The 16,674-nt window shown below is 60.8% G+C and overlaps 3 protein-coding genes across 7 annotated transcripts in view; all 3 read left to right on the forward strand.

Moving 5' to 3' along the window:
* The window catches only part of LRRC4B (leucine rich repeat containing 4B), a 56,232-nt gene extending 49,993 nt beyond the window's left edge, over positions 1-6,239 (forward strand). For all 3 annotated transcript variants that reach the window (XM_037820372.1, XM_037820371.1, XM_037820370.1), the window contains one exon: positions 3,759-6,239. In XM_037820372.1, the coding sequence (XP_037676300.1) occupies positions 3,759-5,573 (1,815 nt within the window). In that variant the 3' untranslated portion in view covers positions 5,574-6,239. The remainder of the gene's footprint in view (positions 1-3,758) is intronic.
* Positions 6,240-8,042: 1,803 nt separating this feature from the next.
* On the forward strand, positions 8,043-10,477 carry ASPDH (aspartate dehydrogenase domain containing). Its single transcript, XM_037820305.1, has 7 exons — positions 8,043-8,175; positions 8,552-8,696; positions 8,955-9,039; positions 9,146-9,295; positions 9,379-9,599; positions 9,678-9,832; positions 10,304-10,477. Exons 1-7 carry the CDS (start codon positions 8,121-8,123, stop codon positions 10,345-10,347), a joined length of 855 nt encoding a protein of 284 aa, XP_037676233.1. The 5' UTR covers positions 8,043-8,120; the 3' UTR covers positions 10,348-10,477.
* Positions 10,478-10,552: 75 nt separating this feature from the next.
* Positions 10,553-15,790, forward strand: JOSD2 (Josephin domain containing 2). Of its 3 annotated transcripts, none has more exons than XM_037820307.1 (5): positions 10,795-10,934; positions 11,529-11,691; positions 13,122-13,247; positions 14,093-14,287; positions 14,393-15,790. In XM_037820307.1, the coding sequence occupies exons 2-5, from the start codon at positions 11,546-11,548 to the stop codon at positions 14,490-14,492; spliced, it is 567 nt and encodes a 188-aa protein (XP_037676235.1). In that variant the 5' UTR covers positions 10,795-10,934; positions 11,529-11,545; the 3' UTR covers positions 14,493-15,790. The 3 variants fall into 3 exon arrangements, with proteins under 3 accessions (XP_037676234.1, XP_037676235.1, XP_037676236.1); XM_037820308.1 differs by having other exon boundaries at positions 10,804-10,934; positions 11,532-11,691; XM_037820306.1 differs by lacking the exon at positions 11,529-11,691 and having other exon boundaries at positions 10,553-10,934; positions 14,393-15,786.
* The last annotated feature ends 884 nt before the right edge of the window (positions 15,791-16,674 follow it).

The following is a 16,674-nucleotide window of genomic DNA, read 5'->3' on the forward strand; positions in this document are numbered from 1 at the left end:
GGAGGCGCCGGACTCGGGTTCTTCTCAGCCCCCTCCTCCTCCCAAGACAGTAGAGACCCCCTGCCCCCCACCCACGGCCCAGCCTCAAGCCCGGGCAGAGACCCCAGGGCCCGCGGGCCGCCTCCCACCCGGCAGCCCACCCCCTTCAGGCAGCATGGCGTTCACCAGGGTCTCCCCCCATTCGAAACAGCATCCATGTTCCCTGACAGGCACGGAGAAGGCAGAACATATTTAGGAAAATTAAGATGGTTCTGTAAATTCCATCTCAATGTCCACAGGTAGGAATTTTGTTTTTAAAATTACAGTATAGCCCCTGGGAAAGAATTCTATATTTGCCATTCAGATCATGTTTTTGAAGCATATATAATGACATGGGGAAATGCTCGGGATACAGTATTATTATGGGGAAACACAGGACCCAAAAGAGTACACTGAATGATCACAATTTTGTAAAAATTAAAAAGGCAATGAAAAAATATTTCTCTGCATCATGTGCAGAGAAAAAAAGATCTGAAGGAAGTGTACTGGAATTGTTACTATAAGTTAACTTGGACTGGAGGTATTTTGTCTGGTTTTCTTTTTCTTCTTATATGCTTTTTCCTAAAGTGAGCACATATTACTTTTATCAGCAAGAAAAAAAAATTATATGAAAAGCTGTCTTACTTGTTACCTTATGTACCGTGGTACCCAGCTCAGGCCTGGCACACAGGGCTCCAGTTAATGTTCATTAAATGGGGGAGGCGGGTAGAGGGGTGGGAGGGTGGATGGCAGCGGCCACACTCGGTACTCAGCATTTCCCACTTTAGTCCACATCCCATCGCACCATCCTTGTAAGCCAGGGGAAGTGGCTTGAGAATTCCAAAAGTTTCAGGGCTCCAAAGTAACTCTGGAACTGTCCCTTTCACCCTGAAAAGGCCACAGAGAATCCTTTGCTGGGCACAGGGCTGCCTACAGCCCCTCAGGAAACCTGGTTTCTGCAGGACACGGGCAGGAGGCTGCCCTAAAGCCTCAGGGGCTCTGCTGTGTCCCACGCCCTGCAGTTGAGACTCGTCCCCTCCCCGAGGGTCCCAGCCCCTGTGCTGGGTGAGGCAGATGCAGAGAACCGTGTGGGTGAGCTCAGTGCCGGGGCAGGGGGCAGAGTGGGGGCCCCTGGCCTGGTCTGGGACCCATGGACGGAGCCAGGACATCCTTCAGGAGCAGCTGGTGCTGGAGCTGGGTACTGAGGTGCAAATGGGAAGGAGCCTGGAAAAACAAGTAGGAAAGGTGTTCCTGGGAGGGATTGGCAAACACAAAGGCCCAGAGGCTGGAGCCTGTTTGCGGTGTTCAGGGGGTGTGGGAGGAGGCGGTGGAAGAGGAGGGGTCTCCCGGCCACCGTGGTCCTGGTAGCCGTCACAGGTGACACAGAGAACAGTGCTCTGGGAGCCACAAGGGGCTCCAGGAGGGTCGTGGGCAGGAATAGGTGGGCTGGGGATGTAAGAAGACCCTTCTGGGGCTGTATCCAGGTGGGCTGCCAGGATGGAGAGGTGGGGATGGAGCCGCCTGGGGATGCCACTCCTGACGGGCTGGGCTGGGCACCGGCAAGTGTCAGGCCGGTGGCCGTGATTTTCAGCACGCAGGTGGTGGCAGCGTGTGCACCACGGGTGGGAGGCTCAGGGCTCTGATTCTAGTGATGGGGAGCCCGCTACTCCATGCCAATTGGTAACCTTAACGAGGAGGGCGAAAGCCCCTGAGTCCCCTGGAGAAACCGGCTGGCACAGGCGCCCCTGGTGCCCTTGTGGCCTGGAGAGCGGCGGGGACCTGCCCCGTGGCCGCCCCTGGCTGCCACCTCACCTGCCCGAGGTGGCGGTGATGACATCGGGGCCCGGCAGCCGTGCGAGGTGGCGAGGGGCTGGACCAGCCGCCCCTGTGTCTCCAAGTCCTCTGCACAGGATGCAGGGCTGCTGGCGGCTGGATGTGCTCACAGCGCATCGCCCAGCACCGAGGGCGGGTAGGACAGGCTGGCAGCCCCCGCGCCACCACCGTGCCCGGACTGCGCCTGGGTGTGACATGCTCGCCCACTGGATTGCAGAGACTTCGTATGAAAAAGAGTATATGCTATGTAAAAAAAATAGTAATTTTTTTTCTTGATTATATATTGAAATGACAATATTTGGGATATAGTGGGTGCAATAAAGTATATCATTAAATCAGTTTCACCTGTTTCTTTTGTGTAACCGTGGCTTCTAAAAACTTTACAGTTATGTATGTGGCTGGCACTGTATTTCTTTTGGACCATGCTTGTTGTTACTTTATGACTGTAATTGTGCTTGGATATTACAGCTGCTGAGGATGTGGGTGCCTCTCAAGGCTCGTTTTTTTTTTTTTAAGTAGTTTAAGGTTATTTCCTGCCTATTATAAAAGTAAATTGTGTTCGTTGGAGAAAAAAAAATAACTGAAGAATAGAAATGGCCCATAATCCTCCAATACCTGGCATTCTCTAGTAAGAACAATGTGGAGTAGTTCCTCCCAGCCTTTTTTTTGGGGGGGGGGGGGTTGTATATACACAGACTCCTGACTCTTCATCTTTTTTATTTCTATGAAGCTGTGATCACACAATATGCTCTGATCGAGCATTCTCGTGTCGTTAACTAGGCTTCCAAAACGCAGTCTGGCGGCAGCCCGGCCTCAGGGTCCCGTGAGATTCTGCCTCCTCTGCCCCAGCCAACCCCAGGTCTGCGGGTCCCTCCTGTGTGTCCTCGGGCAAGTCACTGCACCCCTCTGTGCCTCAGTACATTTCCTCCCAGATGGAAGTGATTGATAATCCCTCACGTGGAACCCAAGACCAGATGTGTTTGCACCCTCCCATATTAGAAATGCAGTCTATGCCACAAATCATACAACACAGTGGACCCTACAGCTAATCAAATGCAGGAAGGTCTCAAGAGGGAAATGTTTGAATAGTCACATGAGTGGGATTAGTAAATGCTTTAAACAGCTTCGCATGAGTTCTGACCAGGGTTTTGCCACCAAAAGGGATGTGGCGCCAAAGTGATGAAAACTCTCCTGGTTTTCAGAGTTTTATGGATTTTGGAATCACAGGTATTGAGCGAGGACCCCCTGTGGTACTTGTCTCATAGGGCTGTTTGGATTAAACGAGTTATTGCCCATAAAGCTGTTAGAATAGGGTCGGGCTCTGAGAACATCTCGGTACAGATTAGCTGCCAGGATCACCACATTCCATCTTTTATTGTGGTATAACTTAACTACAATAAAACACACCCATTTTAAGTGTACAGCTGAAGGATTTTGGCAGTGGACGTACACCTGTGTGACCCATCACCCCGAACGTTCCCCGGGCCCCTTCCTGGTCCATCTCCGCCCCCTGCACCCCCTCGCACACCCACACAGAGACCCGGCCCGGCCCGTTCCCAACATGTGCACCCTGTGGGTGGAACCAGCATCTGTGCTCTTTTCTGCCTGCTCCCTCGGCTCCCCAGCGTGGCTGAGATTCCTCCAGGCCACTGCGTATATCGTGGCTCGTTCCTCCCCATCGCTGGGTGGCGTCCGGTGCCTGCGTATGGCCCGGGTTCCTTATGCCCTGTCCCACTGATGGACACATGGGTCATTTGTGGCTGGGAGCTGGGGTTCCCAGACAGCCACTCTCCTTCCCCCTGGGCGGACACCTGAGAGGGGGGTGGCCGGGCCGCGTGGGGACCAACCTGTGGCCTTATCCGTGCGCCCCGGCCAGCCGTACTGACGGGTGTCTCCCCCTCCCCCAGGTCATCCGGACGGACACGTTCAAACACCTGCGGCACCTGGAGATCCTGCAGCTGAGCAAAAACCTGGTGCGCAAGATCGAAGTGGGCGCCTTCAACGGGCTGCCCAGCCTCAACACCCTGGAGCTGTTCGACAACCGGCTGACGACGGTGCCCACGCAGGCCTTCGAGTACCTGTCCAAGCTGCGCGAGCTCTGGCTCCGCAACAACCCCATCGAGAGCATCCCCTCCTACGCCTTCAACCGCGTGCCCTCGCTGCGGCGCCTCGACCTGGGCGAGCTCAAGCGGCTGGAGTACATCTCGGAGGCGGCCTTCGAGGGCCTGGTCAACCTGCGCTACCTCAACTTGGGCATGTGCAACCTCAAGGACATCCCCAACCTGACGGCCCTGGTGCGCCTGGAGGAGCTGGAGCTGTCGGGCAACCGGCTGGACCTGATCCGCCCCGGCTCCTTCCAGGGCCTCACCAGCCTGCGCAAGCTGTGGCTGATGCACGCCCAGGTGGCGACGATCGAGCGCAACGCCTTCGACGACCTCAAGTCGCTGGAGGAGCTCAACCTGTCGCACAACAACCTGATGTCGCTGCCCCACGACCTGTTCACGCCCCTGCACCGCCTCGAGCGGGTCCACCTCAACCATAACCCCTGGCACTGCAACTGCGACGTGCTCTGGCTGAGCTGGTGGCTCAAGGAGACGGTGCCCAGCAACACCACGTGCTGCGCCCGCTGCCACGCGCCCGCCGGCCTCAAGGGCCGCTACATCGGCGAGCTGGACCAGTCGCACTTCACCTGCTACGCCCCGGTCATCGTGGAGCCGCCCACGGACCTCAACGTCACCGAGGGCATGGCAGCCGAGCTCAAGTGCCGCACGGGCACCTCCATGACCTCAGTCAACTGGCTGACGCCCAACGGCACGCTCATGACGCACGGCTCCTACCGCGTGCGCATCTCCGTGCTGCACGACGGCACGCTCAACTTCACCAACGTCACGGTGCAGGACACGGGCCAGTACACCTGCATGGTGACGAACTCGGCGGGCAACACCACCGCCTCGGCCACGCTCAACGTCTCGGCCGTGGACCCCGTGGCGGCCGGTGGGGGCGGCCCCGGGGGCGGCGGGGGCAGCGGCGGCTACACCTACTTCACGACGGTGACGGTGGAGACCCTGGAGACGCAGACCGGAGAGGAGGCCCTGCAGCCGCGGGGGACGGAGAAGGAGCCGCCGGGGCCCACCACGGACGGCGCGTGGGGCGGGGGCCGGCCCGGGGACCCGGCGGGCCCGGCCTCGTCATCCACCACAGCCCCTGCCCCGCGCTCCTCGCGGCCCACGGAGAAGGCGTTCACGGTGCCCATCACGGACGTGACGGAGAACGCCCTCAAGGACCTGGACGACGTCATGAAGACCACCAAGATCATCATCGGCTGCTTCGTGGCCATCACCTTCATGGCGGCCGTCATGCTGGTGGCCTTCTACAAGCTGCGCCGGCAGCACCAGCTCCACAAGCACCACGGGCCCACGCGCACCGTGGAGATCATCAACGTGGAGGACGAGCTGCCGGCCGCCTCGGCCGTGTCCGTGGCCGCTGCCACCGCCGTGTCCGTGGCCGGTGGGGGCGGGGACAGCCACCTGGCCCTGCCGGCCCTGGAGCGCGACCACCTCAACCACCACCACTACGTGGCCGCCGCCTTCAAGGCGCACTACAGCAGCAACCCCGGGGGCGGGGGCTGCGGGGGCAAGGGGCCGCCCGGCCTCAACTCCATCCACGAACCTCTGCTCTTCAAAAGCGGCTCCAAGGAGAACGTGCAAGAGACGCAGATCTGAAGCTGGGGCTGGGGGGGGACCAGGGCAGGCAGGGAGGGGAGCTCGGAGACCCCGGACGTGGGCCCCTCCCTGGGCACCCAGCCCCCTGGACCTCCTGGGGAAGGCTGGGGAACGGCCGGCTTAGAGCCCCGTGGGGACTTGGACTCCCCCCGACCCCGGAGCCGCTCACCCCAGCGAGGACGAGGGTGTCCCCCGCCGCTGGACTCTGAGGGGGCGCTCGGGCCTCCCAGCTCCCCCGGGACGGGATGCGGGACCCAGAAGTGGCCAGAACCCTTCGTCATTTCCTCCTGGCCCTCCCAACCCACTGCTCCCGGCCTCCCCCGGACCTTCCAGGGGAGACAGGAGCTTTTTGGTGGGAGGGGCCTTTCCCCTCCCCCCCCCCAACGACCCTCCTTTTACGGTTCTTTTTTTTGCAGTTTGACGCCTGTCCCTCCCCCCCACTCTTCGGCCCCCGAAACTGCAGAGACAGGCCCTGCAGTCAGAGCCCCCGCTGCAGCGCTGAGCTGCACCCCAGGCCCCTGGCCCCTGGCGGGGGAGGAGGGACAGCCTCGCCCACCCGTCACCCAGCCCCGGCCTGGCCCCAACCTGCTCCACAGACTCTTTTGATACTGAAGGGAGGTTTGCGTCGACTACCTGCTCTGTAATTACTTTAAAAAAAAAAAAAAACACGGAAAAGTAAAAAACAAATTTTTTGGGGGGGGAGTCTTGAAAGCATGGAGGAGAGAGAGAATAAAGTGGATGCGGGCTGGAGAGTGGAGGGAGAAAACGGGACACTCAGGGGTCCTCAGGGGCTCAGGGAATCCAGTGGTCCCAGACCTCCACTGCCCCCGCCCCAGCTACAGAAGGAAGAGGGCTGGTGCTGCAGCTCAGGAGCAGGGGACAGCTCTGTCTCTTGTTCTGATGCACGGGCAGGAGGGAAGGGGTCCCAGCCTGGGGTGTCCCAGGGCACCCCGAGGCAGGCACGGTGCAGCCCAGAGAGGGGCCAGGCAGGGCTGCCATCGGGCGTGGCCCAGGGAGGTGAGGGAGGGACCAGCGCCAGCCCTGGGCCTTCCAGTGCCTTCCTGCGGGGTGGGGGGGTGGGGGGATAGAGGGCCGGACCCCCAGCCGCGAGCGTCAGGCCCTGGGCAGGGCGCGGTGGCTGCCAGCCCCCGTCCTCCGCTCGCCGCGGCGCAGCCTGCCCCACCCGCACGGCAGTCCCGGCTGACACTGGGGGCCCCCAGGCCCAGGGCAAGGCGACGACAGTCCGAGGGCGGCGGGAGGGCCCCACGCACCCCACCCAGCGTCGTACCCCCTCCACCACCCTCCCCTTATCGCTGCAGCCCTCGGGAAGTGTGGCGGCCGGGCCCTGCGGGACGCGCCTATCTGCTCTCGCCTCCTGTCCGCCCGGGACCCTCCATGCCCGCACCCGGCACCCCCTCTTTCTCTCTTTCAGCGCGGATCCTGGTTGCCATAGCAACACTGCAGCGGGCACCAGGTGGTGGGTGGGGGGCAGGGAGCCGCGCTGCCGCAGCCTCCGCCATTTCCGATGCCAGGCACCCGGAGGCACAGGCCGGGGCTCATTTTGGGGGCACTCAGGGACGCCCCAGTCCTCAGAGGCTCCTCCCTGGACCACGGGAGGAGGGAGAAGACTGGGAAGGGGATGGGGCTGAGAAGACAACGTGGGGGTCCCGAGGCCTCCTGACTGGGGGAGGGGAGGACAGGTGCTGAGTGAAGGTGAACCCAAGGATGATGGGACTGGAGGGAGGGTGGCTCTGGAGAGAGGTTGGGGTGCTGGAGGGGGCCCTGGGGAGACTGGGCCCACGGAGGCAAGGGCTTGGCTAGGATAAACTGGATCGTGAGCTCCCGTTTCTTCTGGGAGAGATGGGGACAAGGGCCATGCCAGGCCTTCTGCAGACCCCAGCCCCTCAGTGTCCAGAATGAAGCTGGGGAGAGGGGGGTGCAGGGAGGCAGGATGGCAGGAGGGGGCACAGATTTGAGGCCAGGCCAAGAGGAGGCAGTGGGGAGGGGGCTCTGGGGAGATGGAGACTCAGGGAGACACTGCAGGCAACAGAACTAGACAGAGGCAGGGAGGGCAGAGACGGAGCCCCAGAGAACCAAGGGGAGAAAAATGGGCAGGAGCGAGTGAACAGCCGAGAGCCCACGGTCCCCTGTCACTGTCTCCTCTCCCTCCCTCCCGGTCCTCTCAACCCCCACCCCAAGCAGGATGCAGTTTCCATGACAACCTGGCTGGCCCGAAAGGAGGGCGGGGGACTGCAGAGGAAATTTTCCACATCAGCAGGAAGGGAGGAGGGTGCGGAGCAGAGCAAAGAACGGCCGGGATAAAACGGGAGCCCTGGAACCCCAAATCATTGTGCCCAGTGCTCTCGGGAAAGCAGGGGAGGATTCTCATCCCAATAAGCCCACCCCACCCCCCAACTCTGGGCCGCCCTGGAAGGTTCCAGGGAGGCTCAAGGGTCAAATGTCCAAAGATCAGCGGCTGCCCAGGCCTTGTGACAGGGTCAGTGAGCAGCCGCAGGAGCACGGGCCGCTGACGCCCCATCCACGGGCATGGCTCTCAGCAGCCGCCCGCGGAGGGTGGGGGTGGTAGGCTACGGCCGCCTCGGTGAGTCCCTCCTGCCTTGGACCTGATGCACCAAAGCCCCCAGCCCCTTCCGTCTGTCCCTTATCTGCCCCTGCCTGTCTGAGCACCTCCCTCCCACAGCCCCTCTCGGTCTCCGTCCCCCTCTCTCTCTGGGTCTCCGTCCCCCCCTCTCTGGGTCTCCGTCCCCCTCTCTCTGGGTCTCCGTCCCCCTCTCTCTGGGCTTCTGTCCCCCTCTCTCTGGGTCTCCGTCCCCCTCTCTCTGGGTTTCCGTCCCCCTCTCTCTGGGCTTCTGTCCCCCTCTCTCTGGGTCTCCGTCCCCCTCTCTCTGGGCTTCTGTCCCCCTCTCTCTGGGTCTCTCTCTCTGACTCCTAGCCTGCTCCTTTCCGTCCTTTCCCAGGACAATCACTCGTCTCCCACCTGCTGGCTCAGGGCCCAGAACTGGGCCTGGAACTTGTCTTTGTCTGGAATCGGGACCCAGGACGAATGGCAGACACTGTGCCCCCATCTCTGCAGCTCCGGAGCCTCGCTGACCTCAGGGAGAGGTCAGTGACCTCCTGGTGGGAAAGTGGAGCTCCTTGAAGTTTCTCTTCTCCCTCACCATCGGCTGCTTTGTGATCTCAGGCGAGTTCCTCGCCGTCTCTGGTCCTTGGTTCACCCAAATATGAAATGGGGCCAGCCCAGCCTTCCCATTTCCCCTTCCAGGCTAGGCTGAGGGGCATGCTGCTGTAGACCATGAAGGAATTGGGGCGTGGGGAGACCTAACTCCTCTCCAAGGCCTCCCCATCTCTCCCCTCTTCCAGGCACCCCGATCTCGTCGTGGAGGTGGCCCACCCCCAAATAATTCAGGATTCTGGGGCACAAATCCTGCGCCATGCCAATCTCCTGGTGAGCCCCACCCCGACCCATACCCCCAGGCCCCTGCTCCCTCCGCCTCTCCCACCGCCCTCCCAAAAGGCTGGGCCTCAACCCACCCCTCCTTCACCTGCCCCAGGTGGGGTCCCCCTCAGCCCTGGCTGACCAGGCCACAGAGCGGCAGCTCCTGGAGGCCTCCCACCGCTGGGACCATGCTGTGTTTGTGGCCCGGGGGGCCCTGTGGGGCACCGAGGACATTGCCAGATTGGATGCGGCTGGGGGCCTTCAGGTGAGGCCCACTGGGCTCCCCAGGAACTGGAGGGGGCCTGCAGACCCCCAGGCCCTGCCCCTCACTCCAGCCCTCACTTCCAGAACCTCCGTGTCACCATGGCCACACACCCTGATGGCTTCCGGCTCGAGGGACCCCTGGCCGCAGCCCAAAGGCCTGGCTCTCGCACGGTGCTCTATGAAGGGCCCGTCCGCGGGCTATGCCCCTTGGCCCCCCGTAACTCCAACACCATGGCAGCCGCTGCCCTGGCTGCCCCCAACCTGGGCTTCGACCGCGTAATCGGGGTGCTTGTGGCCGATCTCAGGTGAGCTGAGCTGAGCAGGGGGTGCGGGGCCGTTGGGCTGGAGCCAGGCTGGCCAGACTGACCTCCCTGTTCGCCCAGCTTGACAGACATGCACGTGGTGGAAGTGGAGCTGAGCGGCCCCCCGGGCCCCACAGGCCGCAGGCTTGCCGTGCACACCCGCAGAGAGAACCCTGCTGAGCCCGGAGCAGTCACCGGCTCCGCCACTGTCACTGCCTTCTGGCGCAGCCTCCTGGGTATGGCCAGGTCCCTCCCCAGGGCCTGTGGCCTCCTCCCTGGGGACTTGTCCTCTGCAGAGTTTAGGGTCTTGGGCTGCGTCATTCTGCAATTCTGTTTCTTTATTTGAGTCTCCTGAACTTCTCCCTCCATGTCATTGAATCTTTATATGTATCTCTCTCTGTCCTTGTCCCCTGAGCCCCTGCCCACCCTCTCCAATCTCAGACTCTCTCCCTCCTTATGTATTTCTGTCCACACAGGTTCCTGCCTCTCTCCCTGGGCCTCTGCCTCCTTCTTTCTCTCTAGGTCTGCCCCTCTCTATGGGAACCCCCTCTGGTTCTCAGTCCTTTCTCTCTGGGTGACCCCCACCCTTCGCCTTGGTCTGTCCCCTCCCCCAGCACTGTCCCCCCAACTCCAGTCATCTGTCTCTCATCCCTATCTCTCTGCCTCTCCTTCTCTCTCAGTCTCTAATTCCCATCTCTCCCCCGCAGGCTGCTGCCAGCTCCCCTCCAGGCCGGGGATCCATCTCTGCTGAGTCGCCTCCTCCTTTCCGGGACATCCTCGTCTCATTTACCTCCCACCACCACCTTCCCACGCAGCCCTGGCCTCCGTTCCCCCACCCCTCTCTCCTGTCGCAGTAAAGCTCGGAGGCCCCTCCCCCTGCACGGTTCCGGTGTCGATGTTCCCGGTCCCTTCCTCTGACGTCACGCCGCGCCCGTACACTGTACATGACGCCATCGCGGGAGGCGGGCACAATAGGGCGCAAAACGCACGGGAGCTATCGCGAGAACCTTACGTACTACGCCTCCCAGAATCCTCTAAGCGGCAGGATGCGTGATCTTTCGCCGCTATGCGAGAAAGGTCTCTGGGGCGCGTATTTCCGGAATTCGCCGCGGGGCCGACGGGAGTTGTGGTCCCATATTCGCTGGAGGCGACAGTGGACTTCCGGGCCAGGCGGCGGCCTCTGGGGGTCGTAGTCCGGCACGCGGGGCCCGCCGGGAACTGTAGTCCCTCCCGTCCGCCCCGTCAGCGCCGCGCTTCCCGCCCGGCACTCGGAGCGCCGAGCCACCGCCCAGGGGGATGCGGGAGCCCCTGGCTCGGGGGAGCGGAACGGCAGGCGGGGTGAGGGGCGTTGCCTGGCAACGGGGGAGCGCCGCGGTTGGGGTACGGGTCGGGGAAATGGCTCTATTTCCTGGTGTCCGGGAAAGGGGCCTAGTTGCCAGGTAATAGGAAGAGGGGCCCCTGGTGCTTAGGGAGTGGGGAGTGGGCGCTGTTGCCACGTGACAGGAGAGAAGCTTGTGGTTCAGTGACAGGGGAGGGGGAGTCTTCTGTTGCTAGGCGACCAGAACAGACCCTGTTACTTAGAGACAGGGAAGATCCCATTGCTAGGTAATCAGAGCAGAGACTTGTTACCTGTTGGGAGGGGGTCCTCTGTTGCTAAGTAACCAGAGAGGATCCTGTTACCTAGAGACAGGGGACGGGGGTTCCTCCGTTGCTAGGGACCCTTTTATTAGGGAAGTGGGGGGGGGTCCTCTGTTGCTGGTGAGCTGAAGAAAGCCCTTGTCTTGGGTACAAGAGATGGAGGTACCCCTGTGGCCAGGACAGCCCAGGGAGCAGGGTCAGCAATGGCGGTGCCCCGAGGCCTGCTGGGAGGTAGGGCCGCAGCCTCCGGGCCTCCAGACCCCGGCCCCTGAGTAGCCTCTACCCCGACCCCAGCAGGAGCCGAGGGCGGCATGTCCCAGGCCCCGGGAGCTCAGCCGAGCCCGCCCTCCGTGTACCACGAGCGGCAACGCCTGGAGCTGTGCGCTGTCCACGCCCTCAACAACGTCCTGCAGCAGCAGCTCTTTAGCCAGGAGGCTGCCGATGAGATCTGCAAGAGGTGGTCACCACCCGCCCTGATGGGGCGCCCGGAGAAGCGGGGCTCGGAGGGCGGTGCCGCCCCCACCCCCGGGGCTCACAGCGAAGGGACGCAGAGCCCGGGCGCTTTGAAGCCCCGCTGGCCCCGCTCGCCCCGCTCGGGCTGAACCCTGGGACTCGGAGGTGGAGACTGTTGTCTCCCGCGCCTCCCCGTCCCCGCGGCCTCAGCCCCAGCTCCGGCCTCACCCCTGTTTGCCTGGACTCCAATCCCCATCTCCTCTCTGGCCTCCCAGCTTCTAATCTCTCCCCTCCAGTCCTTCCACCCCGGGGCCCAGAGCCGCCCCTCCCGCTGCTGCAGCTTCATCTCTCCCTGCTCCCCTCCATCGAAACTTCTCTCCAGTCCCTGACTGAGCCTCACGGTGCTGCCTCGGGGCCTTTGCACCTGCCATTCTTTCTGCCTGAATGGCTTCCTCCTCTTTCAGCCTGGCACATTCCTCCTCACTATTCAGGATCTCAGACACTGCTTCTTTATTATCTCTCTGCCTCGTCTTCTCCACTCTGTGCTCACAGCCCCGGCCCTGGTTCAGGCCCTGTCCTCCCCTGCCTGGATCCTCACCCCAGCCTCCAGGCTCTCCCCTCCAATCAGTTACCGCCTTAGCCTCAGAGCTGATTCGCAGCCCTGCTGTGGCTCCCCAGCATCCTCAGTCAGTCCTAGTCTTTCAAACTGGTTATTATGTAATTTTTTCATCTCCGTCATTCGGGAATAGGGATCAGTCAACTCTTTCAAGCCAGGCATGAGTCAGACACAAGCTCTGCCCTGGAGGGAGCCCTCAGTCTGGTGAGGGAAGCAGATCTCAGTAAAATAATACACAAACTTCTCCCCACTCCACCTGTCCCCCGCCCTGCCCACCAAGGGCCCAGACAGAGAACAGAGGTCCACTGTTCACAGGCAGCCAGGCCCAGACACACAAGTGGTGACAGGATGGGCCTCAGGGCTGGGGGAACAGCTGGAGGAAAGGCGGGGGGGGGATGGGGTGCAGGAGCGCAGGAGATGGGGTTGGGGAGCAGGTGGCTAGGGGTAGGATGGGGCTGCAACTACAAGGCTGGCAGGGACCGGACCTGGCAGGGCCTCGAAATCCAGGCTGAGGGGCTAAGACTGTCTCCTGGGGGTGCTGGGGAGCCCGGGAGGCCCATGTGCAGGCGTGAGGTGGGGTCAGCTCTGGGCGAACCCCCTGGGATGTGAAGGGGGCGGACTGGAGGCTGGGGGGAGTCTGGGAGAAGAGGAGGCTTGAGCTGGTGCCTTGGGGACAGCACTTGGGGGCTCTTGAGTTGTAGGGGTTGAAGGAAGGGAAGAGTCCAAAAGCTGGGGTGACAGGTGGGCCCTGGGCTTTGTGGGGAGGGTGAGGCCTTTCCAGGGGCCCCCAACCCAGGCTCTGACCACCCCCCAACCAGGTTGGCCCCAGACTCCCGGCTGAACCCCCATCGCAGCCTCCTGGGCACGGGCAACTATGACGTCAACGTGATCATGGCGGCGCTGCAGGGGCTGGGCCTGGCGGCCGTGTGGTGGGACCGGAGGAGGTAGGGACCCAGGGTGGGAGCTTATGTGCAGAGCCAGGCACAGAGGGTGCTCAGTAAATTGGGATGAAGCAGGGAGGAGGGGAATGGCGGAAGCGGGGACAGATGGAGGAAGGGAGCATGGAGGAGTGGAAGGCTTGCAGAGGCGGATGCACGCGTGGGGGGTGGGCTGGTGGATTGGTGGGTGGGTGGTAGGAGGAGCGCAGTGACGAGATGGTCAACGGGATGAGCTGATGGGTGGATCGATGGTAACTGGGTAAGTTGGATGATGAATGGGTGGTTAGAAGGTGCTGAATAGGTGGTGGATGAGTGGTTAACTGGTTGACCGAATAAAGGATGGATGGTTGGTAGGCAGGGGATAGCAAATGGTGGTTGAGTGGTTGAATGGATGGGTGGATGCACAGATAGACGGGTAGATGAGTGGGTAGGTGGGTGGGTGGGTGAACGGATGGTAGAGAATGGGGGTGGATGCGTAAAGAGTGGGTGAGGAGTTGGATGGACGTTGGATAAGTTGTTGGGTAGGTGGCCGGCAGGATGGCGGATGGATGGGTGGACAGGGTTTGGGGGAAGAGCAGATGGGGAGTTGGATTGGTGGAAGGTAAGTTATCGACTGGGTAGGGGCTGGATGGGTCGGTGGGAGGTTTGGTGTGGTGGCGTTTGGCTGGATGGTGAGGGGTTGGATGGGTGGGTGCACAGATGAATGGAAGGAAACAAAGACTGGGCTGATTCAGGGAAGCCTGTGGGTGGGCTCAGGCCCATGCCCGACCCCGCGTCATGTGCCCCTGACCAGTGGGTGTGCGCTGGGGGCCGGGCCGAGCGGCTGACGGCAGTGTCCTCCCGCCCCCCAGGCCCCTGTCCCAGCTGGTCCTGCCCCAGGTGCTGGGGCTGATCCTGAACCTGCCCTCGCCCGTGTCTCTGGGACTGCTGTCCCTGCCCCTGCGCCGGCGGCACTGGGTGGCACTGCGCCAGGTGGACGGCGTCTACTACAACCTGGACTCCAAGCTGCGGGCGCCTCAGGCCCTCGGGGGTGAAGACGGCGTCAGGTGAGCCGGGCAGGGCCGGGGCAGGGGCGGCAGCGCTGAGGTTGGGGCCCCCCCGGGGGGCTCCCGAGGCTCCGCGGGCCTCAGTCTCCCCTGTCTCCTGCCCAGGGCCTTCCTGGCGGCTGTGCTGGCGCAGGGCCCGTGTGAGGTGCTGCTGGTGGTGACGAAGGAGGTGGAGGGAAAGGGCTCCTGGCTGCGGACAGACTGACCCCCAGAGGAGGGAAGCACGGCCACCCGGGCTCGTCGGCCCCCTGCAGGCCTGGGGTTCCCTGCACGACCCTGTCCGGCTCCCGGGTGCCAGGGAAGGGCCGGGTCCCACACTGCGGGGGCTCCTCGGGGGCCCCAACCCGCCCCCACCGCTGCCTCAATAAACCTTCTGGCTGCCCCCACCTGCCTGCGTCTGACTGGGCCGCGGACCCTTGCGCTCAGGTCTCCCATTTACCAGAGAGACTGTGGTGGGTGACGCCGTCCCGGTCAGCTCTGCCACTTCCCAGCGGGCGACTCCTGCACCTCACCCACCTCTCAGGGCCTCAGTTTCCTCGTCTGTAAAATGGGGCCGGTTGGCACCTGCAGAGCTCAGGCTGGGCCCAGCCATCCAGGGCAGGCTTTCCTGTGCCAGGCGTGGCTCCGATGGGAGCCAGACCGGGAACAGAGAGGTGCAATCACCGTCTTTGGGGCGATCGGCGCTGAGGAGGGACCAAGGGGGGCGGGAGGCAGGAAAACAGCCCCAAGACTCTGCGCCGCAGTCCCCAGCACCCCATTCCTGCCACGGCCAAGGAGCCGAGGCTGCCGGTGGAGTTCCGGCGGCTAATCCAATGACTTTAAAGTAGGGGGATGATCCTGGATTATCCGGTGGGTCCTTGAGAATGGGACGGGCCCTGAATGGCCAGTGATCTTGAAAAAGAGCAAAGTTAGAAGTCACACTCTTCCCAACTTTGAAACTTTACAACAAAGCTCCGGTAATGAAGACAGCATGGTGCCAGCCTGCGGACAGACAGGTGGACAAGTGGAAGAGAACTGTGAGCCCAGAGGCAAGCCCCATATGGCCGGTAGGGACAGTGGAGGCAATGAACCCCTATTTCACACCGTTTACAAAAATTAACTCAAAACTGGATCAAATGTAAATACAAATGGATGTAATATAGGTCAAATATAAATATATACTGGATCAAATATAAATGGATCTAAATATAAGAGCTAACACCAAAAAAGTTTTAGAAGACAGGAAGACATCTTCATGGCCTTGGACTTGGCAATCCAAAATCACGATCAACAAAGAAATTCAGGTAAAATGGACTTTGTCAAAACTGAAAACTTTTGTGCCTCAGGGGATGTTGTCAAGAAAGTGAAAAGACGACCTACAGAAGGCGAGAGAAGAGTTGTAAATCATGTATCTGGTAAGTGTTTAATACCCAGGATATATCAAAAAAAAAAACAAAAAAAAAACCTACAACTTAACAATGATAAAACAAACAATCCAATTAAACAGCAGGCAAAGGACTTGAACAGGTGTTTCTCCAGAGAGGACCTGCAGATGGCCAATAAGCACCGGGAAAGATGCTCAACGTCGTTAGCCACGAGGGAGACGGGGAAACGCAAACCCAATCCGTGATGAGACTCCACCTCACACCCCCAGGATGGGTGCTATTTTTTAGAATGGAAAATAGCTGGTGTTGACAAAGATGTGCAGAAGTTTGCACTCCAGTGCATTGTCAGTGGGCGCGTGAGGGGGCAGCTGCTGTGGCACCTCAGACAGGTGAACATGGACCTGCCTGAGACCCGACAACCCCACTGGCTGGTTTGAGGACTGAAAGCAGGGACTCGAACGGATCCTTGCACACCGAGGTTCACAGCAGCCTTATTCACAGGAGCCACAAGGCGGAGGCAGCCCGTGTGTCCGCCACAGACGAGTGAACCCACAAATGTGGTCTCTTCCTACGCAGGAATCTTGGCCGTAAAAACCAGGATGTTCTGACGCCTGCCGCGACATGGGTGAACCTCCAGAACGCGGTGCCGAGTGACATAAGCCCGGCATTTAAGGACCAATATTGTATGATTCAGCCTAGATAGAAATATCTAGAATGAGCAAATCCATAGAGACAGAAAGGAGATTCGAGGTTCCCAGGGGCTGGGAAGAGGGGATGGGGTGTAATTGCTTAACGGGGGCAGTGTCTTTTGGGGCTGATGGGAAGGTTCTGGTGATGGATGGTGGTAATGGGGGCACAATATTGTGAATAAAATTAATGCCACTGAATTGTCCACTTGAAAGTGGTTAAATAGGAAATAGTGTTTTATATGTTACCACAATAAAAATTTATTAAAAAAAAAAAAAAAAGAGTAGCATTTTGGATGATTCATTTAAATAGAAAAAGTGGAAGAGAGGCTCCCAC

Source organism: Choloepus didactylus, chromosome 27, assembly GCF_015220235.1.
Source record: "Choloepus didactylus isolate mChoDid1 chromosome 27, mChoDid1.pri, whole genome shotgun sequence".
In the NCBI taxonomy this organism is placed as follows: Eukaryota; Metazoa; Chordata; class Mammalia; order Pilosa; family Megalonychidae; genus Choloepus; species Choloepus didactylus.